This window comes from Phyllostomus hastatus, unplaced genomic scaffold (assembly GCF_019186645.2).
Source record: "Phyllostomus hastatus isolate PE091 unplaced genomic scaffold, TTU_PhHast_1.1 phas_scaffold_182, whole genome shotgun sequence".
Classification (NCBI taxonomy): Eukaryota; Metazoa; Chordata; class Mammalia; order Chiroptera; family Phyllostomidae; genus Phyllostomus; species Phyllostomus hastatus.
In genome coordinates, this window is record NW_025334013.1 from 31438040 (window position 1) to 31465563 (window position 27524).

Sequence of the window (27524 nt, forward strand, 5' to 3'; positions counted from 1 at the left end):
AATTCATCTTGGCCGTTTTTTTTTCCAGTTCCGCCTGGGGTTCTCCTTTCAAACCCGGGTCTCTTGATCGTCCTGCCTGGATCCCTGCTCGACCTCCCTTAGTCCGGGGCTGACATCTTCATTCTAGACAGGGGAAATTCCCTTTTTCCTGGTTCTGGCGCCTCTCCCTCCCCGGGCCTCTGGTTTTCATCCTAGCCTCCTCTCTCCTGGCTTGTGCTTACCCCTTCCTTTACGCCCACCTGGGACCATTATACCGACTCCACTCTGCCCAGCCTGGCACTCCAGCCATCGCCCCCCGCATCCCACACTCTGCTTGGATACTTCCTTTTGGCGTGCTCTCCGGCCTCAACCAACAGGCTACTCTCAAATTTGGGCCCCAACCCCAGTCACTGGCAGAATTCCCTCTATCCATGCTCCCTCTGTAATTAGCTGTGCTCTCGCCAATATAGCAGCCCGCTCTTTGCCATGCCCTGGTTCAACCTTTTCAGCTTGCTGGGTGCCTTTGACTTGTGGCTGATGGTTACCTGGGTCTAGCTAGGATGGTAAGTGTGGCTTAGAGGAGACTGGGTAGTCTCTACGTGGGTCTGATGGACTCAGGCCGCAAAGATTCCTGCCAGTGCTCAATTTCTTTTTTCTTTCAGAGAAGGAGCTTAGCTCCCAGCCAGTTGGCCAAGAGAAAACCTGAAGGTAGACCCTCGGATGATGAAGACTGGCAGCCTGGGGCAGTGGTGAGTACTCTGCCTTCGAGGGGATAGGAGAGGAAGGAGTGTTTGGGCAGAAAGGAGTCCTGGACTCAGTTTCTGGGGTTATATGGAACAAACCTGGTCACTTCCAGAAGCCTCTTTCAGTAAACTTTTAATGAGTGCTCACTATGTGTCAGACAGTGAACAAGATAAAATATTTGTCCCCAAGGTGCACACTAGAAGCTAATATAGACTCAATTTTCCTGGTAGGAAGGGGTATTCCAAAGCAAAAAAGCACATTGGGTTCTGGCCTTTGGCTGCCTTGGGAAAAAGTACTCCCCAACAGCAACTAGCAGGCTTCTCTTTTGCTTTTTGTCCTCTTACCCAATGTCACAGAGTAGTAGAGGGTGCTGGGCTTACCTCAGAGTCCAGAGCTCACTTAGGCTTAGACAGGAGGGGTGGTGCCCCTCCAGTCTCTGCTAATACTACAATATAGTATGTTCAACTTTGAACTGGCCCTGTGCTCTGCTTCCTCCTTGAGGCTTTCTGGGGCTAGCTGTAGGCAGGACCTGTGTAAACCAAAATCAACAGGACAATGTAGCATTTACTTCAGAGAGAGTGGTTCAAGAAGCTAGGGCTTGGCTGTTGGAACTTTGGAGGAAGAGATTACCTGAAGAAAGTCTAGAAGGCAGTTTTGGGCAGGGGTAGTATGTGAGTAAAAGCATGTAGAGAGAGGGAAGGGGCTTGGTGTTTCTATTTCAGGAGTGTCTTACAGGATCATTGAAGCTTCAAATACCTTGGCAAGCTGGTACAAGTGGGTTCTTGCCTGGTGTCTCACTGGACTTGTTCTATGGTTGCACCACTGGTATACAGGGGGCTCCTCTACCTGTAAGGGAGGCACATTGACTGTCCTTTGCCTCTTACAGGGGTCTCAGGCTTGAACTGGGCAGCACTTGGTACAGCTGAGTCATAAATGGTGCTGTCTGCTGCTGGTTGCTCCTGAAAATGTTTTTGGTGCTGGGATCTTCATTGCCATGATATGAACTGACTGGAGATTGGCCTCCGTGGCCTGGGAGTTGGGGGCAGCTATACTCATGTCACTCCCTTGGGAAACTCAGGGAGGGAAGCAAACAGTTGCTAAATTATTCCTTGGAGTTTTCGGAGTAAAGATTTGGGGCAGCATGACTCTGTGCTACTGGTGGGCTTACCTTTCACCGACCCACTTCATTCACCTCTTCCAGCACCTCATCTCAGATTAGGCAAGTTCTTTAAACTCATTAAACTCCAATTTTCACCTGTTAAATAAGGATGCCGGACACTTAACATAGGATCACTGTGAAAATGATACATAGTAATATATGTGAAGAGTTTTTAACACATTGCCTGGCATTTAATAAGCATTTTATTTTATCTTTTTGCACTATTTCATTGTATTTTCTTCCATGACCATTTATCTCCCCTGTAACCTCTTCCACGCCCCCCCCCCCACCCCGCATTAAACATTTTCAATTTAGTTGTCACTGTGGTCTTCTAGACTTCTTCACATTTCTCATCATTCTCTCCTAGACTCCCAAGAAACGGAAATCCAGCAGTGAGACCCAGAGCCAAGATTGTTTCCGATCACCTTTTCGGAAAGCTTTGACCCAACTAACGAATCGACCACCCTGTCTAGACAGTAATCAGCATGTAAGTCAGAACCACAACCTGCCGATGTATGTACGCGCCCTATTGTTTTGCCCAGGTAGGCTTCCACCCCTGAAGACTTGATGGAGTAGCCAGCAGACAGACTTTGGTGGGAACTTTGGGCCTGCTCACACAGCTCCTGGGGACTGAAAGAGCCCTGGCCTCTTTCTTAGAGATGTGTGCTGATTTGGAGTCCCCTTCCTTTGTAAGATCTTAGGTGGCTCAGATTCCTAAGGACATGAGGGTGTAGGAGAGGGACGGCTATTGCAGGGTATTGGAACTAGGATCCACTCCATCTCTGACTCTGCACAGGGCTTGAAGTACCAGAATCCTACAGCTTTCATGTGCTGCCTCTAGTGTAATGTAATCATCACCAGGCAGGGTCTGTGCATCATCTCCTGTAAGTCTCATTTTTTTTAAGGAAGCTGTCTTAGAGAGGTTAACTTATCCAAAATCACAGAGTAGTTCATCTGAAGCTTTTCCCACCAAACTTCCTGAGGGACGGTAATGTTGAGCTCTTGGAATTTACTAGACTGGGGGGGATAAAGATGCCTTTCAGTAACCCTTTTCAATCACACCTGAGTTTATGTTAATTGAGATGATTTTTGTAAAGCACCTGACCTTGGGGCTGGTTGCCAGGAGAACCAACCCACCAAAGAATGGCCAATGCATAATCAATCATGCTGATGTAATGCAACCTCCATAAAAACCCAAAAGGGTGAGATTCGGAGAGTTTCAGGTCCCAGAGCTTATGGGTTGATGAATGGAACCTCATCCATGTTCCAGGAAGTGGCACACCCCAACTCCATAGATACAGCTCTTGTGCTCAGGGCCCTTCCAGACCTCGCTGTATTTCTTCATCTGGCTGTTCATTTGTATCCTTTAATACCCTTTGAGATAAACCAGTAATCTAGTAAGTGAACTTTTTCTGAGTTCTGTGAGCTGCTCTAGTAAATGAATCAAACCCAAGGAGGGAGTTGTGGGAACCCCCAGTGTATAACCTGTCCACAGAACCACAGGTCACACCCTGACCTTGGGATTGGCATCTGAAGTGGTGGGAGGGACACAGTCTTATGAAGCCTTAATCTGTAGAATCTGATGCTTTCTCCATGTAGGTAATGTCAGAATTGAGTTAAATCGTAGGACACCCAGGTGGTGCCAAGACTTGCTTGATGTGTGGAGAACTCACACGTGTGGTATCTGAAGTGAAGTAGTGTAGGATTAAGAGTAGAGGACACAACAGGAGTGTGTTTTTCCTTTACAGGAAGGTTTTGAAGGAAAAATGGGAATGTGTAACGGAGGTTATTTGTGCACTCAACAAGTGTTCAGAAACATTTTTGTATAATAGATAAATGCAAAATAATACATATATAGCATGTAATATATAAAACACACCCACCATCCAGAACTAGAACATCATCAAAGTCATAATCCCTTTTCCCATCCCCAGAGGTAACCACTATCTTGAATTATGTTTATCTTCCCTTTTTGTGATAGTTTTACCATACATGTATAATTCACTAAGTTTAATTGTTTATTGAGCTGTAAAAAAATGGTATGTATGTTACCAAAGTAAAGGGGTCTGCTTTTCTGCGTGCATCAACACTCAATAAGACATGAACAGGAGCTTGCGGCAAAGGATTTTTTAGTTCGGGAAGCAGCCTGTACCTGGAGTCACAGATGAGCCAATGCTCAAAGACCTGATTCCCAGTGGCTTCCAGGGGGTGGGTTATACAGGGGGAAAATCATTAGTCATGGCGGCTAAGGGAGTGAGGGTTGTGGTCTTTAGCGACTGATCAGGGCTTGGGTAGGGCATAGTTAGTTGATCAGTGCATCTGTTTCTGATGTCAGCTTTGGCATCGATTTGTCTGGTTTCCCTGCTCTTGGGGGCCTGGAGCTGAAACAATAAGCTTAGACGTTATCTCTAGTTTGTCTGAAACTTTATCTCTGTTTAGCAGACTAGAGGCCTTGTTCCTAAGATTTTTTGGTGCTGTTCAGAAGAACCTCATTGTCCGGAGGGCTTAATGATTAAAGGAGTGAACATGTAAGGGAGAAGGAGGCAGGTGAGCCAGGAGGCAGAATGAGGCCAGTTTGAACCAGAAAGAAAGAAAGGAAAAAGTAGTATTAAAGAAATGAAGTTTCTTTGTGGTTATGTGTAGTCCTCTGGGACTTTTCATTCAGGATCCATTCAAGTTGTCCTGTGTACAGTAAACTGTAGGACATTAAGTGCAGGTGTGGTGAGAGTGCAAAACAGGAGCCTAACAGTCTGGAGGTGGATGAACACCTGAGTCTGAGGGAGATGCTGATTAGGTTGAGTCCTGAGGGATGCGAGGATTCAGCCAGGTGAAGTGAGTGAGATGTGATCTCGATGGAGGGAGCAGCCTGTGTGAAAGCTGTGGAGGAAGGAACCTGTCAGGGAGGGAAAATTTTCCTCCATCCTAGGTTCTTCTGGCTGGATTTATAATCAAATAGTCATGAGACAGATTAGCAGGAGAACAATTAAAGCTCTTAATAACATGTAGTAATATGTGTACTTCATGTATACATGGGAGAGACCCAGGAAAGCTAAATAACTTGCCATTTTGGCGGAAGCCATCACCTTAAATACCATCTTCAGCTAGAGACAAAAAATGATGGGGGTGGAATCAGTTATGAGAAAAGGACAGTAAGCAAGTGTATGCAGATGTAAGTCCAAGCCTTGTTCATTTTTGGTGGAGACAGGCCTGGTTCAGTGATACAGACACATTTACAGATAGATTTCCCTTAGAAATGTACTTTTATTTGGTTGTCCGAGCTTCTCCCAAGTCTGCTGTTTGTTAAAAATAACCAGGCTGGGGGACGTGGGGGTGGGCTGGGATGGGAGTAAAAGACAGAAAACTGTACTTGAACAACAATTAAAATAAAATAAAATTTAAAAAGAAAATAAATAACCAGACTAAAATAATATCCCAAAAGACACATTTTGGGGTATCATAAACTCTGCTTCCCTTCAGGCCCCAGAGGCACAAGTGCCTCAGACCCACAAAAGTCATAGTGCAGCCCTGGAAATGAGGTCTTTAACCTTAGACATTGGCGGGATGTCTAGGTTTGAAGGTGGTTGCAAATGTTGGTGTGGAGCCTAGGAGGGAGGTACTGGCTGGGGTCATTAGCATATTGGTGATATTTAATACATCCAAAGTGTACTGTAGTGTCTAGGTGAGTGTGCAGTCAGAAGAGCCTAGGACCAAGCCCTGTGGAACACTGACTTTTGAGGGGGTTAGGCAGAGGAAAAAGAAAGCCCATTAGGGAACTGAGCGTGAAGTCCCAGAATGGGGGTTGGGGGTGGTTATAGTGGGAGATTGGTGTCCATGGAAGTCAAAGGCAGAGAATATCTGAGAAGGAGTGGCCAGCTTTGTCTAGTAAGATAAGGATAGTTAATACATTTATTGGAATTAGGGTCATATAGGCTATTGGTGATCTTGCTCAGAATCATTTCAGAAGATGAAAAGAGCAGAATGGATGATAAGGAGGGGAAGACAGACAACTCCTTGTGGAAGTTCCAAGGGGAGGAGATAAAAGGTCAAAGGAATTTTTGTTTTATGAGATAGGCAGTTGAGCCCTGGCTGGTGTGTCTCAGTGGAAGTGTTGATGGTTCAATTCCCAGTGAGGGCACATGCCTGGGTTGTGGGCCAGGTCCCCAGTAGGAGGCATGTGAGGGGCAACCACATTGATGTTTCCCTTCCTTTCTTTCTCCCTCCCTTCCCCTCTCTCTAAAAATAAATAAATAAAATCTTTAAAAATGTTTTTTTCTTTTTAAAAAAAAGATAGGCAGTTAAGCATTTTTAAAATGCTGGTGAGGGAGAGGTTGAAATAAAGGAGAGATTAGGCTGATACGAATTTTCAGTAACTAAATGAACAAAGTGAGAGCATACTCTCTCCCCTGCCTCTGCTAGAGTCTAGTGAGTATTACCAGAACAGGTTCCCAGAGGCTGGCCATTTCAGGTCTCGCAGGCTGTGCCCTCTGATGTTTTTGGCCAGGGGTTCGCGCAGTGTCCTATGCTAGTTGCCCTAGCCTGCGGTTCACCCCATTAGAAACTGTGGCTCCCGGTTTTATTGACAGCCTTGCTTTTTAAATTTGGAACATAAATTCTTGGCTACTCAGAGCCTCAAATCTAGCCTCCTATATTAATAGTCTTGAAGATAATATTTCAATTTTAGAATTGAAGGCAGAATTAACACCAAATTAGGAAGGAAACTTGAGTCCATTTCCTTCCTTTTACTTTCCTTTGACTTAAGGTTAGCTTTTTTTTTTTTAAAGACTTTATTTATCTATTTATGTATTTATGTATTTAGAGGGGCAGGAGGGAGAAAGGGAGAGAAACATTGATCGGTTGCTTCTCACATGTACCTGGCCTGCAGACCAGGTGTGTGCCCTGACTGGGAATTGAACGGGTGACCTTTCAGTTTGTGGGAACATGCCCAGCCCACTGAGCCATACCAGTAAGAGTGAGGGTAGATTTTTTGTTAGCATCCTTCATATATGAATTTCTCATTATTATTATTGCTATTTATAATTACAATAATCATGGTAATTAAAAAGTTAATAGCCCTGACTAGTGTGGCTCAGTGGATTGAGCACTGGCTTGCAAACCAAAAGGTCGCTGGTTCAATTCTCAGTCAGAGCACATGCCTGGGTTGCAGGCCAGGTCCCTAGTAGGAGGCATGTGAGAAGCAACCAATCAATGTATCTCTCACACATTGATGTTTGTCTCCGTTCTTTCTCCCTCTCTCTAAAAAGTAAATAAATAAAATCTTTTTAAAAAGTCAATAAAATACTTTATTCATCTGCAAAGAGATATACAAATAAACAATGAATTTGGGCCTATCTCTAACCCTGCCTTAGTCATTATTTAGTGAGATAATGAAGTTCGGTTCTCTGACAGTTCTTTTCTGTCTTCCAATAGATTGCCAAATATAATCATTATATTTTTCCTATTTAAAGTACATTGAGTTTTTAGAAATTATAATGATCTGTATGGAAATGTTTCAGAATAAAAAGGTAAAAATTTCAGGGCAAGGCAGGCTTACTTTTTTCTCATTAAACTACCTTTTTGCTAGAAGGAATAATTTTTATTACTTTTTCACTAATGTGTTTTCATTAAAACTACCTTTAGGGTTTTTGCTCTTGTTTTCTCCTTGCTTTCTTGGGTTCTAGTCCTTGTTTCATTGAGGTTCTTGGGCTACTGTAATTTCCCAGAGGGCTTAGGTGTGTGTAGACCAGATCCTTGGTGGGAGTTGTCAGAGGAAGCTCAGGAGGTGGTGTTCTGGACTCCCCTGCCTCCTCTGCTGCCCCAGCCCCATCGCTCAGTGCTGATGCCAGGCCCAAGTGATGGCACAGGGTCTGGCAGACACTGAGGTGGAAGTACCAAGGCCACCCTTCTCTAGGACCTACATATGTCTGCTTCCTGTCACCCTTTTCCCACTTTCTTTTTCTTGGTGATTGGCTTGCCCTCTGTCTGTGTCCCCTTTATCATGTCATTCCTTTCTTGTGCGTTCCCATGGCAAGAAGCTGCTGACTGGGCTGATCCACGTGGCTGCACTCAAACAGGTTGGGTTAGGAGGCCGCATTGCCTGCCTCCTGGTTACAGGGGAGGGCCTTGGGATCAGGAAAGTCCTCCATCTGTCACAGCTGTGTGACTTGGGAAAGTGGTAATGACTGAGCCTGGATGTGTTCATCTGTAGACTGGGTATGTCAGTAATGTATGGACTTTGTAGAGCTGTTGGTGAGGCTTCAATGGTGACGTGGACACAAGGGGCCGGATGTTCCATCTGGTGTACATCGTTACTCATCACTGTGGTCGTTTTTACTGATGTTAATGTTATCGCTTTACTAATGCTACTCTTGTTACTCCTGCTCTTTGAGGGGCTGTTGAGTTCTCAGGGAGGCTGATGTGGGAATTAACTGCAATAGGCTGACCTGATATGACAAAAAAAGAAATGTGAGGTATGCTTGGGAAGATGTGGTCCAGTAGGACAGTGGTTGAATCCAGACATTGGAGTTCCTCATTAGCAATGGGGCTGGGTAACTTTGCGATACCTTCTTCTTAAGGTGTTAAACCCTAAGGAATAGTTAGCTGTCCACAATGGCATGGTCTTTTGTGAGCTAATGTTATGAGCCTTGTGGTTGACTGAGGCTAGACACTGGCAGGTGGTCATCTGGTGTCCCTTGGTACTTGTAGAACCTCATATAAAGCCACGAAGATGAGAGCTGTGTACAGACCTAATGTGGAGCACATCTCTTTATGTTTAGCTGTGTCTGAATGACATGTGATCAAAATACAGTGCTCTCGCTGTGTTACGGTGCTTAAATAGACATCTTAGGCTGCGTTTGTAGAAATGGTATCCCATAACATTGCCAAACATTCCTGAATCCCTGTTTCTTCTCTTCTCTTTTTAGGAAGCATTTATTCGAAGCATTTTGTCAAAGCCTTTCAAAATCCCCATTCCAAATTATCAAGGTAAAAATGGAAAGCATACCTCACATTTCTTTTCTTCCTCTTTTTGACTCAGCCATGTGAAAATGTGCCTGAATAATTAAAACCTCAGCTTTTGTACATACAAGCTTACCTTGGAGTTGAAGGTGCCAGTCCAGTGGTGACTGTTACGAGGTGACTCTCCTGAGGCCTCGTGAAGGCTGTGTTTGATAGCTTCAACAAGGGCCACCGAGAGTGACTGCCTGTCATCTGCTTGATGGGGATGTGCCAGTGCTTGGGAAGCTCCTGGTGGGCCAGAGTGAGGTTTCAATTAGTCCAAGTGAGTCCAGTGGCATCTTCTTTATGAGGCCGACTCTCCTGGAGGCATAGGTTCTTCAAAGCTTCCCTTCCTGTGTAGAGCATAGTTGTGCTAAAACTGGGACTGGGAGGAAGGAGGCCCACTCTCAAGACTTCTGAGTCTCAAAAAGGCTCTTTTAGGGATTTAGACCTTTCTAGGATTAACTTGAGATAAATAAGACCCAGCCCTTCAGAAAGTTTGTAGTTGAATGGGGAAGTGAAATAGTAAGAACTCTGATCTGAGGCAGACTGGGATAATGGTCCAGTAGAGTTGCCCAAACTGGGTTTGGAGTGGTTTAGGGAGAGAGCTAGGTCACGTGGGAGCTTAGGAAAGGTTATGTGAAGAACAGGCATTGGAGCTGGGCCTGCTGGAGCTCCTCAACTTAGAGGCTTATGTAACAGATTGTTGGTTTCTAGGTCCCCTGGGCTCTCGGGCATTGGGCCTCAAAAGGGCTGGGATCCGCCGGGCCCTCCATGACCCCCTGGAAGAAGGTGCCTTGGTTCTGTATGAGCCTCCCCCACTGAGCGCCCATGACCAGCTGAAGCTTGACAAGTATGTACATTGCTGTTTTCTTACGCAGTTCTGGTCCTCTGTAGGTGTGCATACCTGGGAGGGCAGGGGGCATTTTAGTGTGATGTATCCTTGGGACTGGCACATGTTTTCGGAGCACTGTCATTGCTGCACTGTCCAGAGAGTGTGTGGGTGGGAAAGGGCAGTGCCTGGGAAAGACCATGTGGACGTGTCCATGTGGTGGGAGTTTCTTATCCCTTCCCGCCAAGCTCAGGAGCTGGAAGGGTTGAGCTGATGACGTAGGAAACCCATTCCCCTGTCCTAAATTTCCCTGGAGCAAGAATTTACTGTAGTTCGGTTACTAGGCCTAGCAGGGCCTTTCTCAGGCAGTTGCCTCTGGCTTCTGGATCAGCAGGACACAACTTGCTGAGGGCATGCCCTTGCTCATGTCTGAGCTCCATATTTTCTTTGCCATGTTTTCTCAGGGAAAAACTCCCTGTCCATGTGGTCGTTGATCCTATTCTCAGTAAGGTCTTGCGGCCTCATCAGAGAGAGGTAACTGGTGGGGGAGGGTGGGGATGAGGGATGGGCCAGGGTCTGAGACTGGGAGGCTGCCACCTCTGGAGTAACAGCAGTGTGGTTGCCAACATGGGCTGGGTGCTCTTCTTCCCCAGGGAGTGAAATTCTTGTGGGAGTGTGTCACCAGTCGGCGCATCCCGGGCAGCCACGGCTGCATCATGGCTGATGAGATGGGCCTGGGCAAGACGCTGCAGTGTATCACCTTGATGTGGACGCTTTTGCGCCAGAGTCCAGAGTGCAAGCCAGAAATTGACAAAGCAGTGGTGGTGTCGCCCTCCAGCCTGGTGAAGAACTGGTACAACGAAGTTGCAAAATGGCTTGGAGGGAGGATTCAACCACTAGCCATCGATGGAGGCTCTAAGAATGAGATAGATCAAAAGCTGGGTACGGAGCCTTGACAAAAGATGACTGCGCTCCTCCCATAACCTGCTTCTTTCTTATGTGTGTGCTCACTGACGGCCAGGGTTGAGGGCATTGAGAGGTGGCAGAGGAGAACTTCCATGGAAAACAATTGAAATAGTTATTCCCAGGCTAAATTAAAGAACTAGCAAACTTTTTTTTTTTTTAAGATTTATTTATTTTCAGAGAGAGCAGAAGGGAGGGAGAGACATTGATGTGTGAGAGAAACATCAGTCGGTTGCCTCTTGCATGCCCTGAACTGGGGACCTGGCCTGCAACCCAAGCATGTGCCCTGACAGGGAATCGAATTGGCGACCCTTTGGTTTGCAGGCCAGCAGCATTCAGTCCACTGAGCCACACCAGCCAGGGCCAAACCTTTTTTTCTTTTCCTTTCTTTCTTTCTTTCTTTCTTTCTTTCTTTCTTTCTTTCTTTCTTTCTTTCTTTCTTTCTTTCTTTCTTTCTTTCTTTCTTTCTTTCTCTTTCTTTCTTTCTTTCTTTTCTTTTCTTTTCTTTTCTTTTCTTTTTCTTTTTTTTTTAAAGATTTTATTTATTTATTTATTTTTAGAGGGAAGGGAGGGAGAAAGAGAAACATCAATGTGTGGTTGCTGGGGCCCTTGGCCTGCAACCCAGACATGTGCCCTGACTGGGTTTTTCTTTAAGATATTGTAAAATTTGTTCCTTGATGCCTTTTCTGTCATAGAAGGATTCATGAACCAGCGTGGAGCCAGAGTGCCTTCTCCTATTCTCATCATTTCTTATGAGACATTCCGCCTTCATGTTGGAGTCCTCCAGAAGGGGAGTATTGGACTGGTCATATGTGACGAGGTACTTGACTCTCAAAGGTCTGGGTGGTAGGAGAAAGTGTGTCAGACTCTCCTCACTGAGAATTGCCATCCTGGGGCGGTGTCAGTCACTGGGGAATGCTGAGTACAGGGCAGGCTGCTTTGGAGGAGGCAAGTGGGAGGAGAGCCCATGAGGTCAATCTGTCAAAAGAGGGAGTAAGCAGTGTTTGGAACTCTGATGAGGGCGAGGTGCTATGGACTGATGGCCACAGGCTGGATCCTCTACACAAGACATTGCTACCATTAGCAGTGCCACACTGTGCCTAGGCCTAAGTGAGAATTAATTTCCTTTCAGGGACACAGGCTCAAGAACTCTGAGAATCAGACTTATCAGGCCCTGGACAGCTTGAACACCAGCCGGCGGGTGCTCATCTCGGGGACTCCCATCCAGAATGATCTCCTCGAGTATTTCAGCTTGGTACATTTTGTTAATTCAGGCATCCTAGGTGAGAATCCAGCTCTGTTGGTTACATTAGCGGGGAGCCTTACCTGTAACTCTAGCTGAGGAAAGAAAGGAGAGAATGCTAGCTGTGCTTGTGGGAAGACTTTTCTCGTCAGGGAGAGCCTTGGCTCTGCTGACCAACTCAGCAAGGTCCATTCTGGTCTTATTTGAAAAAATTTTTACTTTTAAATTACATTTGCCATCCAATATTATTTTTTAAAAGATATTATTTATTTTTAGAGAGAGGGGAAGGGAAGAAGAAAGAGGGGGAGAGAAACAACGATGTGTGAGAGAAACATCCATCAGTTGCCTCTCACATACCCCCCAACCTGGGACCTGGCCTGCAACCCAGGCATGTGCCTGCCCTCACTAGGAATCTAACAGGTGACCTTTGTGACTGCTGGACCATCCAGCCCACTGAGCCACACTAGTCAGGACATAATATTTTTTAATATTAGCTTCAAGTATAAAACATAGTGGTTAGACAATTATATAATTCACAAAATGATTCCCCCAACAATTCAAGCACCCACCTAGCAACATACATAGTTACTACAATATTATTGATTATATTCTCTGTGTTGAACTTTACATCCCCATAAGTATTTTGTAACTACCAATTTGTACTTCTTTAATCCCTTTACCTTTTCCACTCAGTCTTTTATCCCTACTTCCCCTCTGGCAACTCTGTTTGTTCTCTGCATCCATGAGTCTGTTTTTGTTTTGTTTCTTTCTTTAGATTTCACTTCATCTATGGATTTGTCTTTCTCAGTCTGCCTTGTTTTAATTAGCATAGTATCCTCTAGGTCCATCCATGTTGTCACAAATGGTAAGATTGTATTCTTTTTTATGGCCAAGTAATATTCCATTGTGTATTATATATACCACCACTTTTTTATCCACTCATCTGTTGATGAGCCCTTAGGTTGCTTCCATATCTTGTCTATTGTAAATAAGCTGCAGTGCACATAGGGGTGCATATATCTTTTCAAATTAGTTTTTTTGGTTTCTTTGTATATAATCCCAGCAGTGGAATTGCTGGGTCAAAAGGCAGTTCCATTTTTAGTTTTTTGAGGAACTTCCATACTGTTTCCCATAGTGGTTACACCAATATGCATTCCCACCAACAGTGCACAAGGGTTTCTTTTTCTTCATATCCTTGCCAACACTTGGTTGTTGATTTATTGATGATAGCCACTCTGTCAGCTGTGAGGTGGTATCTCATCATGGTATTAATTTGCATCTCTCTGGTGACTAGTGATGCTGAGCATTTTTTCATGAGTCTGGGGCCCTCTGTATGATCCTCTTTGGAAAAGTATCTTTTTGGGTCCTATACCCATTTTTTAATTGGATTGGTTGTTTCTTTGGTTCTTTATAAATTTTGTGTATTAACCCCTTATCTGATGTATTTTTGGCAAATGTCTTTGCCCATTTTGTAGGTTGTCTTTTTGTTTTGTTGATGGTTTTCTTTGCTGTGCAAAAACTTTTTAGTTTGATGTAGTCCCATTTGTTTTTTCTTTTGTTTCCCTTGCCCGAGGAGGTATATTAGGGAAAATATTGCTAAGAGAAATGTCAGAGAGTTTACTGCCTATGTTTTCTTCTAGAAGTTTTATGGTTTTGAGTCTTAACATTTAAGTCTTTAATCCATTTTGAGTTTATTCTTGTATGTGATGTAAGAAGGTGGTCTAGTTTCTTTTTTTTTTTTTTTGCATGTGTCTGTCCAGTAATCCCAACACCATTTATTGAGTAGGGTGTCTTTACCCCACTGTATATTCTTGTCTCCTTTGTTGTATATGAATTGACCATATGGAATTCTCTGTTCTGTTCCATTGATCTATGTGTCTTTTTATGCTAAAACCATGATGTTTTGCTTACTATGGCCTTATTGTATAGTTTGATATCAGGTAGCATGATACCTCCAACTTTGTTCTTCTGTTTTCATTGTTGTGGCTATTCAGGGTCTTTTGTGATTTCATATAGATTTTTGGATTATTTGCTCTAGTTCTGTGAAAAATGCCATCAGTATTTTGATAAGGATTGTGTTGAATCTATAGATTGCTTTTGGGGTTGGGTAGTGTGGACATTTTAACGATGCTAATTTTTTCTACTCATGTGCACAGTATATGCTTCCATTTATGTACCTTCTTCAGTTTCTTTAATGTCTTATAATTTTCCGAGTAGGTTTTTTACTTCTTTGGTTAAATGTATTCCTAGGTATTTTATTTTTTTTGGTACAGTTGTAAATGGGATTGTTTTCTTAGTTTATTTTTCGGATTGTTCATTACTGGCATATAAAAATGCAACCAGTTTCTGAATATTTATTTTGTTTCCTGCTACTTTACTGAATTCATTTATCAGTTCTTAATAGGATTTTTTTGGTAGACTCCTTAGGGTTTCCTATATATAGTATTATGTCATCTGCAAATAATGACATTCTTACTCCCTTCTTTCCAATTTGCATACCTTTTATTTTTTCCTTTTGTCTGGTTGCTGTGGCTAGGATTTCCGCACTCTGGCCATGTTCCACTGCAGAGGTGGCAGGCTGTACACATCTAGGACATGGGGTCACTGTGAGCTGTGGATGAAAATACTGTGCTTCCTCCAGACATTTTTGTTCATCACGTCCTAGCTGCCTCACAAGAGCTTTGGCCTCAGAGCAGACTGTATTGGGCAGTTTCTTTCCTTTTTAAATAATTTTTTAGTGTCCAGCTAAGTGGCATTAAGTGGCTTTAATGAATATATCTATTCTACTGTTGATAGACAGTTGAATTGTTTCCAGTTTTTTTCTCTTTAAGATTGTATTTATTTCTAGAGAAAGGGCAAGGGAGGGAGAAAAACACCAATTGGTTGCCTGTTGCATGCCCCCAACTGGGATCTGGCCCACAACCCACCTCTGTGCCCTGAACAGGGGTTGAACTGGCCACTTGATTTGCAGGACAATACCCAACCCACTGAGCCACACTGGCCAGACCAATTTATTATTCTTTTGAATAATGATGCTGTGACCATTCTTGTGTATGTCTTTACCTAGGCATAGTATGCATTTCTGTCCTCAAAGTGTGGGTGGAATTGCTGGGTCATATGTTATGCATGTGTTCAGCTCTGTAATAACATTCCAAAGTGGTTATACCATCAGAGTATGAGAATTCCAGTGTCTCTACATCATGGGTCAGCAGTTTGTTTTCTGAAACAGCTAGAGGCTCACAGGCCAAATTGTCTGTCACAACTACTCAGCTCTGCTAATGGGGCATGGCTGTGTTCTAATAAAACTTTATTTTTTTAAAGATTTGATTTATTTCTTTTTAGAGAGATGGGAAGGGAGGGCGAAAGAGATGGAGAGAAACATTAGTGTGTGAGAGAAGCATCAATTGGTTGCCTCTTGTATGCCCCCAACTGGGGACCTAGCCCACAACCCAGGCATGTGCCCTGAGTGGGAATCGAACTGGTGACCCTTTGGTTAGTAGGTCATCACTCAGTCCACTGAGCCACACCAGCCAGAGTAATAAAACTTTATTTACAGAAACAGTTGGCTTGCCCATGGCTGTAGTTTGTTGACCATGGCTCTGTATCATCACCAATATTTATCTTTAATTTTAAAAAAAGATTTGTCATTTTATTGTTGTTTAGTGATATCTCACTGTACTTGCTTAATGTTGAATAAAGTTGAATGGTATTTAATATGGTCTTTTGTGAGGTGCCTGATCTTTTTATTTCTGGCCAAAAGAAAACCCTATACCTATTTAGCAGTCACCCCCTATTTCCTCTTTATCCCTAAGCCCTGGAAACCTCCAATCTGCTTTCTGTCTCAGTGACTTTGCCTATTCAGGGTATTTCATAACAGTGGAATCCTATCATATGGGACCTTCTGTTTTCAGCTTCTTTTACTTGGCGTACAGTTTTCAAGGCTCATCTACACTTTAGCGTGAACTTCCTGGCACTGATACATGCTGCTTCATCTCTTATAAGCAGCATATAGGTGGGCTCTTTAAAAAAATCCAGGCTGACAATTGGATTATCTATTTATTGGATTATTCTGTCCATTTATAGTTAATGTAATTAGTTATATATTTGGATTTTAATCTATTATCTCACTATTTGGCCTTTTCAGTCTTCCATGCTTTGGTAGCTCCCTGATTCATTCAAACAAATTGCCTGTAATTTGTTCAGCTTTGTTGGTCTTGGCAGGAAGGTTGGTCTGTAACAAAGTGATCTGCTGTTACTGGCAATGGGAAAATCATTCTTTTTCTACACTCTCTAATTTTCCCTTCTCTCCTGTGTTTAGGAACTGTGCATGAGTTCAAGAAGCATTTTGAGTTGCCAATTTTGAAGGGTAGAGACGCAGCTGCCAGTGAGGCAGATCGGCAGCTGGGAGAGGAGCGACTGCGGGAGCTCACCAGCATTGTGAATAGGTAGCGGCAGGGTGGGCCTAGAGGGCAGCAGCTTTCTTTGGGTTCCCCCAACTGAGCTCATCAGATTTGCCAGCTAAGCCATCCAAGGCTGATCTTTTGGGGCCTTGGACTAGGAGGGCTGGGATTCTAGGAAGGGAGTGGGATCTGTGCCTTGACTATAGTCATTAATAAATGAAGGGTTCTTGCAGGCCAAGTCCCTGCTCTCTTCCTGGCCTGGGCCTGTGGTCTGGCTTTGGATTGCTTAGCAACCTACTAAGGAAGCTCTTTTCTGACACTGTTGGACTTTCTGAGCAAAATATCCCTTGGAGCATTATTAATATTTCAGAAGTTTCCTGTCATTTGGTCTTAGACCTAAAGAACCAGGCTTCCCTTCCCAGGCTTCATAGCCTTGGACAGGTAGGAGCATATCTGATGAATGTGGATCCCTGGGTGAAAGGGCTTTTTCCATGGGGGCCACATAGCCAGGAGGGCAGGTACATTCCGGACTCCTCTGTTATAGGTACATATGAGATACACTTGGTAATGATTTACATCCTGAAGAGCCCTGCCCTTCCCAACTGCCACCTCTCTCAGTTTTGTTTTTTATTTTTTTATTATTTATTGATTAGAGAAACATCTGTTTGTTGTTCTACTTATTTATGCATTCATTGGTTGATTCTTATATGTGCCCTGACCAGAGATCAAATCTGCAACCTTGGTGTTTCAGGACAACACTAACCAACTGAGCTACCTGACCAGGGCCTGCTCACTCCCAATTTTAGATGGCAGGAAGGAGAGTCAGTGTGTCAGGAGCTGCTGCTTAGGTTCCTGATTGTTGTTCTTCCTGGTCTGCCAGGAGGTATGGGCTTAATTTCATTGAGTCTTGGGCCATGTGACAATAGGCATTTGGGCAAATGCAGAAACTCCCCTAAGGACTTAGTGGTTTAGAGCTTGCTTTCCCAGCCAGAGCACCAGGTTCAATGGGAGACCTTGGCTTCTTCTTGAGGAACAGCTAACCTTTTGAAAGGGAAGAGAAAGAGTTGTCAGTCAAAGCTAGACTGTTTGAAAGGGTCTCTGTTTCTGTGACTGAGACCCCGACATAGATATCTTTGCCATAGGGCTGATGGGTCTCTGACATTTGATACTACAAAAGAGTCAGTCTTGGTCTTTTGGGTGGTAACTTTTATTCTAGTAGTTTGTGCGGCCATTTTACCAGCTCCTTACCTTTTTATCCTGTTCTCTCCAGGTGTCTGATACGGAGGACATCTGATATCCTTTCTAAATATCTGCCTGTGAAGATCGAGCAGGTGGTTTGTTGTAGGTATGGAACTCAACTTAGGGGTATGGCGAGGGTAAAAGCCCAGCTCTCGAGTTGTCCTTAGAGGGCCAGAGTGTGACTCAGTGCTTCCCACTGACCCAGCTGCCTTTTTTTTCAGGCTGACACCCCTTCAGACTGAACTATACCAGAGGTTTCTGAGGCAGGCCAAGCCAGCAGAAGAGTTGCGTGAGGGCAAGATGAGTGTATCTTCCCTTTCTTCCATCACCTCATTAAAGAAGCTTTGTAATCGTGAGTTGTGTCCATGCTCTGAGGTCCTCTGTGAGAGTGAGTAAGAAAGGGTAGGCTCCTGCAGGTGATCCAGCCACCTTTACGAATACTTATCCAGAGTCCTCATAGGGGCCACATGTGATTCCAGTCCTCCCCAAGGTGTGAGCCCTGCATTGTGCACTCTGTAAACCAGACCCTTCGCTTTGAAAAATTTAGCTTGTCCTCAGCGCAGCCCATTCTTGATGCTTTGGGTATATATAGCACTATGTGTGTAATAAGTGTGTTTGTGCATACATGTGCCTATAAAATGTTGGACAGGTGAAAAAATAACACACCTTAATGCCTCTGGTATATCTCCCTTCTTGTTGGGACAACACCCTAGTGAGCAAGATTGTCCATTTATGGTCCCAGAACGCACTGACTGCACGCTGGAATTTGAGACCAAGCAAATCTGGTACTGAAGAAGGTCTTTTGGGTAGGCTTCTAGGGGGTGTTCTAATGAGCACTGAAGTGGAAACTTTCTAAAGCAATGTAGCTGGCATTTTGGTTTTAATTTTTTCCCCTAGATCCAGCTCTAATCTATGACAAGTGTGTACAAGAGGAGGATGGCTTCGAAGGTGCCTTGGACATATTCCCCCCTGGTTATAGCTCCAAGGCTCTAGAGCCCCAGCTGTCAGGTGGGACCTTTCCTATCAGTTTTTTGGTTTCTCTGGAAGGAGGGATGGGAAACCGTCTCGTTGTTCTAGACCTACCTTGACTCAAGGCAGGATATCAAGAGTAAGAGTTGTGGGTCATTGGGATGACCTGCTGAGGGCTAATAGTGCTGATCTCCCCAGGTAAGATGCTGGTCCTTGATTACATCCTGGCGGTGACCCGAAGCCGCAGCAGTGACAAAGTAGTGCTGGTGTCCAATTATACCCAAACATTGGACCTCTTTGAGAAGCTCTGTCGGGCTCGAAGGTAGGGAAGAGCTTAACTAGGCTACCAAAGGGGTGCCTCTCTACTGTTCCCCTAGGAAAAGTAAGTGTTCTGATTGGTGGATGTGGGTACAGGAAAAGGAAGTGTTCTGATTGGTGGATGTGGGTACAGGAGGGACTTTTCCTTATGGATGTTCTGGTGCTAGTTTCATCCCCAAGCAGAATAGCCCCTGGTCTTTCAGGTGCTCCCATCAGACAGACTCCTGGCTTCTAGCTCCTGCCCCTCCCTTTGGGAGTATGGAGCCTTAGGCTGTGTGTGAACAGTCTCAAACATGGTTAGTTCACTCCGCTCAGTAGCTCTGGCTACAAGGAATTCTGCATTCTTCTTAGGTTTTGATCTTTGGATTTCCCTTTAGGTACTTATATGTCCGCTTGGATGGCACCATGTCCATTAAGAAGCGAGCCAAGGTTGTGGAGCGCTTCAACAGTCCATCGGTAAATGCACAGCTCATTCCCACACCCCCAATGTAGTGACACAGTGAAAGAGAAGATATAAGAGGGCTCTGTCCTAGGATCTTCCTGGATTTTCTTCTTTTTCATGTGGGTGTGTGGCAGAGTTAGGTTTGTTGGTGATGGCTGGGCTGGGACCTGACTTAGTGATCTAGGAGGTTGGGTGGTGGGTAAACTGGTGGTCCTCATAATTAATCTGAGTATAAGAGTACTATGTGTACTGGACCAAGAGAGAACTGTTCGCTGGGCCGAGTAGGATTCCAGTTCAGACTGTAAAGGGTTCTTTTTCTCCTGCTCCTTTCTTTCCAGAGCCCTGACTTTGTCTTCATGCTGAGCAGCAAAGCTGGAGGCTGTGGCCTCAACCTCATTGGGGCTAACCGACTGGTCATGTTTGACCCTGACTGGAACCCAGCTAATGATGAACAAGCCATGGCTCGGGTTTGGCGTGATGGTCAAAAGAAGACCTGCTATATCTATCGCCTGCTGTCTGTAAGGATGGAGTTGTGGTCAGAGTGGGGGTGGGTCATGGAACAAGACCTTCAAGACCAACTTGGATTGCTTTTCAGTGTCTCTCTTTGGCCCTTCTCCCTCTAGCACTGGCCAAGGGCTTAACCTGGAGCCTTATTTATTCTTCTGTTCTCGCTACCCCATTCCCTAAAACCCTTCTTACAATGCCCTCTGGCTGCCTGTTCATTAGCTAACAAACTCCCCTGTGGCCCCATCCTTTTCACAGGGCACCTGCTTTCCCTCATACCTGATTTCTGCTCTCCCACTTGGCCTCGCAGTCTTCTTATACTCCACGTCCCTTGGTGCTGAGGAGCGGTGTTGGCATTTTCCAAGTTCTCCGTGATCATGCAGATCATCCACCCTATAGTTCCTCTTTTGCAGCTCATGCTGATTGACTTGATACCCTCTTTTCCTGTCTTCAGTAATCTACCTCCTGCTATTTTCCTAATTCATGGATTACTTTGGACACCAGCTCTTTCTTTCTTCCCCAAATCCACTGTCATGCTAGTGGACTTCAAGGAGCATGCAGTTATCCAGCACTCTGGCCTTCATGTTTCCTTGACTTCTCCCTATTTTAATTACTCCTGAGGCTACACTGTGGAACTTTAACAGTACCAGAACTTTACATAGTACCCAAAACTTTAATAGTTATCATTGGTAATAGCCATCACTTCTTATCCGTTCAGCTTTTTTATACCTCCTACATCTGCTTCAACCTAACGTCCCTAGTGCCCTGTCCTCAGTCCCGAAATCTAGCTAGACTACCTTTTCTGTTCAGCCTGATCCTTACTGTACATCCTTTCAGGTACTCCTTCCCTAATACCTACTTCACTTGGATCATTACAGCTATTCTCAGCTTCTAAACCAGATAAATTTGCATTTACAGATTGATACTACCATAAATTCAGGTTCGCTATTTTGGGCTTGGCCATATCTCATTTCCTTCAGCAGGTACTTCAAGCCTTTAGCACTGCCCTCAAGTTTCCTTCCTAACCCTCTTTCTTATTTTTCTGCAGAGACCTTGTCCTTCTCCTTTACGGGGCGGGGGGGGGGGGGGGGCCCCCCCGGCGGCGGCGGGGGTTGGTGGGGGGCGGAGCTACCGGGCTTGAATTCTCTCTGCTCGCTTCCTGTCTTCCGTAAATCTATACACCTGTGCTTCCCATCTCAGAGGAAGGTCATGCCTTTCCTCTCTTTGAGATTCATCATTCCAGCTCTGTTCTAGAACACTTTCTATCCTTTCTTTTCTTAGTTAATTAATTTCTCCTTTATTCTCTGATATCTACAAACATACTCAAGTAGCTCTTGCCTTAAAAACGGTTTCTCAATGCTGTCTTACTGTAGCCATTACCTTGGGTTCCTTTCCGTTCACTGTCAAATTTTTCCAAAGCCTACAGATATAACTTCATCTCATCTTCGACTCACTCATCACACTATTTATGCTATTGAACCTGCTTTTGAATGTACTATTATTGGCTTTCTAATTGCCAAAACGAGACTCTTGATTTTTCCTTCTTTGTATATCTGACACTATTCACTACTAATCTTAAAATTCTTTTCTCTTTGGAAACTCCACTCTGGTTTTCCTACCTTTGTGACTATATATGTTCATTATATTGACACGTCTCTAATGAAATTTTTAGCTCATATATCACCTACTGTACATTTCGTTCCACCTGAGCACTTAAGATACATCATGACAAAAACATGCTCCCCTTCTGAACTTTGTCATTTAATGGCTCCATTATCTACCCAACCCAAAATTTGTAGGATAATCATCCTACTAGACCATGTTCTAATTACCATTGTTTTTACTTTCTTGATATTTCCTTAATCTAACCTTCCTCTCCATGCCATGCTAAAGTCACCATAATCTCTCACTTGGATATCTTGGCATCTTCCTAATTCTTTATCTTTGGTCTTATCCTAACCCATTTTCACATACTGCTTCCAGAATGAGCTTTCCAAAAATTCTGAATTTGCTTTTTATCATTTCTAGGAAAAGGTTAAACTCTTCAGCCTGGCATACAAGCTTCTCCATCATGGCCTCTGCTGACTTTCTCAGTCCCAACTCTTACCACACTTCCACTGTCCTCTAGATAGGCTGAACTCAGTCCCCCACTAGGTCAGACTTATTCCTTTCTCTGCTGGGAATGCCTTCCTTTCTACCTTTCCTTGTAAATTACTGATTCATTTTTTAAGATTCAACTTAAGGGCCATCTCATTCTTCCTTTCAACACTGTTCCACTCTACCATCCCTGTTGTGGGCTCCTGGGTACTCTATACAGAAATCTGTTGTTATACCAATCAGCTTAAGTGTGTGTCTGTTCCACTAGTCTGAGTTCAAGAATAGGGATCGTATTGATTCTTCTTTATACCCTAGTGTTAGCACAGCATCTAACATAGGATACCCAAGTAACAGTTACTAAGTGAGACTTGGGCTTGGTGTGGAAGTCTGATGAAACTGCTCTAGACAAATCTCAGCTTACCCTGAAGGGATTTAGCCAGGCTGTGAAAATATCATTGGTACAGAAAATATTCTGGGTGGGCAGACATGCACAAGTCATGTTCCCAAGAGACAAACTGGGTAATGGGCCCAGCTGAGCAGAGGTATTGCTGCAGGATTTTTCCTTTTCATTTCTCTCTCCTTCTCTTGAGGGCTATAGTTTAAGTCCCTGGGTTTTCCTGCCCCCTAGGTGTGGGTATGACTTAGCCCTGCTTCCCTGGCTCCCACCATCTTCTCCCAGGCAGGGACCATCGAGGAGAAGATCTTTCAGCGCCAGAGCCACAAGAAGGCACTGAGTAGCTGTGTGGTAGATGAGGAGCAGGATGTGGAGCGGCACTTCTCTCTGGGCGAGTTGAAGGAGCTGTTTACCCTGGATGAGGCTAGCCTCAGTGACACACATGACAGGTAGGTGAAATGCCCTGCCAGCCATTATTGGTGAACTTCCTGCACAGCATGGAGATGGGATGTATAGTGACCACAGCTTTGTCCCCTGCCTCCAGGTTGCGCTGCTGCCGCTGTATCAACAACCACCAGGTCAGGCCACCCCCTGATGGTTCTGACTGCACCTCAGACCTGGCTCAATGGAACCATAGTACTGATAAGCGGGGGCTCAGGGATGAGGTACTCCAGGCTACCTGGGATGCTGCCTCCACTGCCATCACCTTCGTCTTCCACCAGCGTTCCCACGAGGAGCAGCGGGGCCTCCACTGATACCCAGTTAGCCTGGGTGTAGCTGTTAAAGAGGAAGGAGAGGGAAAGGGGCTTCCTTTTCCATAGGGCCCTGCTGAATTTTGTTCTATGGGAGAAGAATCATCAAGAAGGGCTGCATGATGTTTGCCCAAAATTTATTTTATAAGAAAAACTTTTGGTTAAAAAAAAAAAAAAGAAAGGAATAAAGGTATGAAAGGGACTGAGGCCTGAGAGCAACATGGTGAGCCCAGCAGAGAAGAGGTCTGGTAGTGGGCACTTCTACACTTCTCTAAAGCTTGGGTACCTGCTTAAGGTGGGAAAGCAGGAACTCAGGGCAGGGGAAAGGGGGCTGTCCTCAGTGACTGATGATCACTGCAACCTCCTGGCCCAGGGTTATCAGGTTACTGAGTAAGGGGCCTAAAGGCTCTAAACCCAGTTCTGGGAATGCTTTTGCTGGGCCCCATCAAGGCCTCCAGAACCTCAGTGCAAGGGATGAAGGAAAACAGAGAGAAAAAGGTGGCAGAAAGAGAAAGACAGAATTGGTTGGGAGTTCTGGGCAGCCCATGCCTCAGTCCCCACAAGCTGATGGAACCGAACATGGGCCTGTGAGGCATGGGCCCCATCACATGGTGCTGACATAATCTGCAAAGGCCTGGGATGAGTCCCACGAGTCGCTGACCACATGGCAGGTGGCCCGGAGCCTCCGGATAGCTTCTCTGGCTGTTACTGCGTCCTGGTCCAGCCAGTTCTGGAAGAGGCGCAGGTGACCAAAGGCTCCACGGCCCCAGCGCTCCAGCCGCTTGGCGAACTCCAGAAGTCCATCTGGCTTGATGCAGTTGGAACTGGCAGGGGGAGATGGATTAGGCACCTAGGAAGCAACTAATCCCTGGTGTGCTTCTGCTCCTCTATCCCGTCCCCTTCCTCCCCTCAGCCCTCAATGTGTACCTGATATCCAGCTGACACAGAGAGGAGGACGAATCCTCTGAGAAAACATCTGCCAGTGCCAGCAGGCCAGCATTTCCTGGGGAGAAAGGGTGAAATGCTGGTAACCACCCAAGAACAGGGAATAAGGGTATCCCAGCCTAATTAAGTCCCAACACACAACTATATTCTAGCCCCCGTGTTCCCAGTGGGGAGGTCTGTGAGTTTCTAGGTCAAGGGACTGGCTGTTTCCCTTTCTCCCTCTCCATTGCCAGGGCCCTGCCCCTACCCAAGCGGTTCCCTGGCAGCCGGAGGCCCTTCAATGTGGAGTTGCCCTTCATAGCAGCAACCATCTCAGGCAGAAATTGGGCCGGGCGCTTCTCAAACAGACGACAGAAGGAGAAGGTAATCTCTGTCAAGAGAAATGAGAATAAATTCTGATGACTGCATTAGGGCTGGTGCTGCCCTTCTGCCCCAGCTGGCCTTAGCATAGGGGGTAAACATTTCATAGGGGCCTAAAAAGAAAAATTAATTTTGTCCAAGACCACAGGTAAGGCTAGAACTAAATAAAAATCCAAGCCAGAGATTAATCCTAGGTGTTCACTGTAGGGAGTTTCTCTGCGTGGACAATTCTCTGTCCACTTTCCCTCATCTGTTGGCTGCCCTCTTTGCAGGGCTGGGGATTAGACAAGTCTATGACAGCACATTTATCCCACTCTACTGTGACTTCTGTTTAGCTACTGAAAGGTAAGAACTTTTGGGTGAGGTACTCTAAAAGAATAATTTCCCATGTGTAGTACAGGAAGAGTTGAGTTTTGGATCTTTTAGAAGGCCATGCAGGCTCTATAACCATTTTATAGTTCACATAAGGCCAGGAAAAGTGGCTTACTCAGACAGTGACGGAGCCCTAAGAACTCAGGAATGCCCCAGGTTCTGGATGAAAGACTTACCTTGAAGAGTCAGATTCTGTAGCAAAAAGAGCACCTCGCTCTGACAGTCAGCCAGATTCATGTCGTGGAAGCTCAGCCTCTTCAGGGCTAGGTTGTATTCTGGGTGGGGAGCGGGGGCGGGCAGAGGCCATAGGCCTTAATAGCTTTTCCGAAGAATGCGAGCTCCCCTCCTACTCCCCTCCCTTGACCCTTCTAGCTGGTTCTTACCTTTGAGTGTCTGTAACACAAGCCCAAAATCTTGGGGAGAGGCAAAGGTGGCACTATCCAGGGACAGCTGCTGCAGAGAACCTGAGGCTTTCAGTACCGAGCAGAGCAGTGGGGCTGGCTGGGCTCCCCGTGGAAATCCCATCTCTAGCTGTTCCAGGCAGTTTTCTGGGTATAAGGAGATAAGATTCCAGCTGGCCATCTCTTTCACTCCCATAGCAGGTCCTATTCTGTCCTTAAGGGACTCACTAAAAAAGTCTCGTCTACTTGTCTTTGAGTGCATATATATTATATGCAAGGCCCTGTCCTAGGTTCTGGGAATAGAGCACTAAATAGGAAATTAAGTCCTTTATGTAGCTTTTAGTCCAGAAAGACTAGACTCCTTGGACAAGCAAATATAATAAAGCATGCAGAATGGTGGTAGTAGAGACATACAGGAATTCAGGGTACATACAGTAGGGGGATCTAATTTAGTCTAACAGTTCTGTTCTTGGTTCAGATCCCTTTTCTGCAGGCTGATCTGCCATGGTCACTCCTTACAAGGTTTATGGTCCGGGCCTGGTCCAACCCAGGGTTATCTTTAGTAAATGGATAAAGAGGGAGCAGATTCCAGATAAGCCAGGAATGAGTGGTAGTGGGCCTGAATTAGAGATCTTCCTGCTTTCCCCACACAAATGCAGCTGCACATTTGTATGGAGACAAGACACACATGCACAGTGCTTCACCTGGTATCTCTTCATCACCAATTATGTGGCTAGGGGGCCCTGCATTCCCTGGCACAGCAGGGTTGTCCCTTTGGCTGGGGTGGTCAACACGAATAGACAGGACCCGCAGTAGGGGCAGGGCTCGCACAATGGCACGTGTCAGCTCCAAGATGGGCAGTGGTGAGAACAGGTCACTGAGATGCAGGGCACGGAGGCGGCATCCAGCTTGGCCTGACAGGACCCGCAGGCTGTCCAGCAGGCGGAAGATGTTAGAGCCCAGGCCTGTGGCAGGAAAGAGTCATGCGGGAGTGTCAGCAAGGGTAACAACATTCAGAGACAGGTCCAAATATTTCTACTAATGACTACCAAATCTTGAGCTTTGGATCAGATTTAAAATCATTTGTCTCAATTATTCATCCATTGTCTTGCTTTTTTCCTCAGGTAACCAGCAAACTGATGTCTACTCAACTGGGATATGCCTTCAAGCATCAGTCAGGGCAGAGTCACAAAAGATGGGATGTGGTAGGGCAGCATGTAGCTGCCACCTATGTGATAGACCCACACAGCAGAGGCCCCTGGACTTTTACTATAGGTCATGGGAATATCTGAGAACTGAGGAGAGGGAATACTTTAAAAGATTCATTGAGTAGGAATGGGGCAGAAAAGGATAATCACGTCCCACAGAAGGGAGTTAGATCCAGGTTAGGAAAGTTGCTTAATGCCACCATGCTGATCATTCTTTGGAATCCGCTCTTATCTCCCCTTGGACTAAGGTGACTCCAACTGATTTTTTCCACTCAACTAAACCTCACCCAGCACTTAGAAAATAAGGTGGGTTTTTTTGTTGGTTTTTTTTTGCGCTAGACAGTAAGCAACTGATCTTGTTTTGCCTATATAGCCTGATAACATAATGGGAACTGGGTAAGTACTGTGGAAGTTCAAAGGATGGGTACTTAAGACCCAGCTCAGCTTACATCAATAAAGGTTTTCCAACTGAACCCTAAATAACAAAGGAGATGGGCTAAATGGAGGGAGGAGAGTAGAGTGATTGAGGCAGAGAGATTCTGGCATATGTAAGGCCTGAAGGAGAAAGTGGCAGTTCTAACAACTGAAAAAGTCAAAGGGGCTAATGCTTAAAGTATAAGGGAGTAAAATGTTCAATGATAGAGGTAAGCGGGAGTGAGAACATGAATGACCCTGTAAGGAAATTAAGGTGTATGGTGATGGAAAAGCACTGGAGTTTTTAAGTGCACAAGTGACAAATTTGCATTTTTGAGAAAAAATGCTGGGTTTCAGAGTAAACAATGGATTGTACAGTGAATATGGACTCAGGAAGAACTGTTGAAGTGAATTCAGATGAGAAGTAATAACCTGTTAAGGATTAGAGAGAGAAATAAAGATTTGAGAGAGAGATTGGAAAGATAGAACCTGATGACCAAATACATTTGGAGTAAGAAATAATCCAGGTTTCTTTTGGGGCAACTGAGTCATCTCCTGCAACATCATTGATAAGATGTTCATGGTGAGATCTAGTGATCAACTGAATAAAGTCTGTAGCTTAGAAGAACTATCTGGGCTAATGTTATAGAATGGAAGGGTCTTAGCACAGTTGGCCTTTGCCACCAAGGGAATGGATGAAATTGTCCAGGAAGTGTGTAAATTGGGAGAGCTCTGAGGAACTCTAAACATTAAGAGACAAGTAATGTCCAGACAAGAAAAAACATTTTGAGGAAAC

General features: G+C 45.0%; 2 protein-coding genes across 6 annotated transcripts in view; one reads left to right on the top strand and one right to left on the bottom strand.

The window, feature by feature from the left end:
• RAD54L (RAD54 like) lies at positions 1 to 23228 on the top strand. Its single transcript, XM_045858880.1, has 19 exons — positions 1 to 27; positions 450 to 542; positions 642 to 728; positions 2250 to 2369; positions 8803 to 8863; positions 9593 to 9728; positions 10172 to 10241; positions 10361 to 10649; positions 11366 to 11490; positions 11803 to 11953; positions 16232 to 16358; positions 17584 to 17658; positions 17774 to 17904; positions 18450 to 18560; positions 18720 to 18843; positions 19217 to 19295; positions 19620 to 19799; positions 22562 to 22725; positions 22821 to 23228. Exons 2-19 carry the CDS (start codon positions 540 to 542, stop codon positions 23029 to 23031), a joined length of 2244 nt encoding a protein of 747 aa, XP_045714836.1. The 5' UTR covers positions 1 to 27; positions 450 to 539; the 3' UTR covers positions 23032 to 23228.
• Positions 23154 to 27524, bottom strand: part of LRRC41 (leucine rich repeat containing 41) — an 18078-nt gene continuing 13707 nt past the window's right edge. For all 5 annotated transcript variants that reach the window (XM_045858874.1, XM_045858879.1, XM_045858877.1 and 2 more), the window contains exons 5-10: positions 25811 to 26071; positions 25089 to 25253; positions 24882 to 24980; positions 24221 to 24343; positions 23956 to 24031; positions 23154 to 23852 (exon numbers count right to left, since the gene is read on the bottom strand). In XM_045858874.1, the coding sequence (XP_045714830.1) occupies positions 23633 to 23852; positions 23956 to 24031; positions 24221 to 24343; positions 24882 to 24980; positions 25089 to 25253; positions 25811 to 26071 (944 nt within the window). In that variant the 3' untranslated portion in view covers positions 23154 to 23632. The remainder of the gene's footprint in view (positions 23853 to 23955; positions 24032 to 24220; positions 24344 to 24881; positions 24981 to 25088; positions 25254 to 25810; positions 26072 to 27524) is intronic.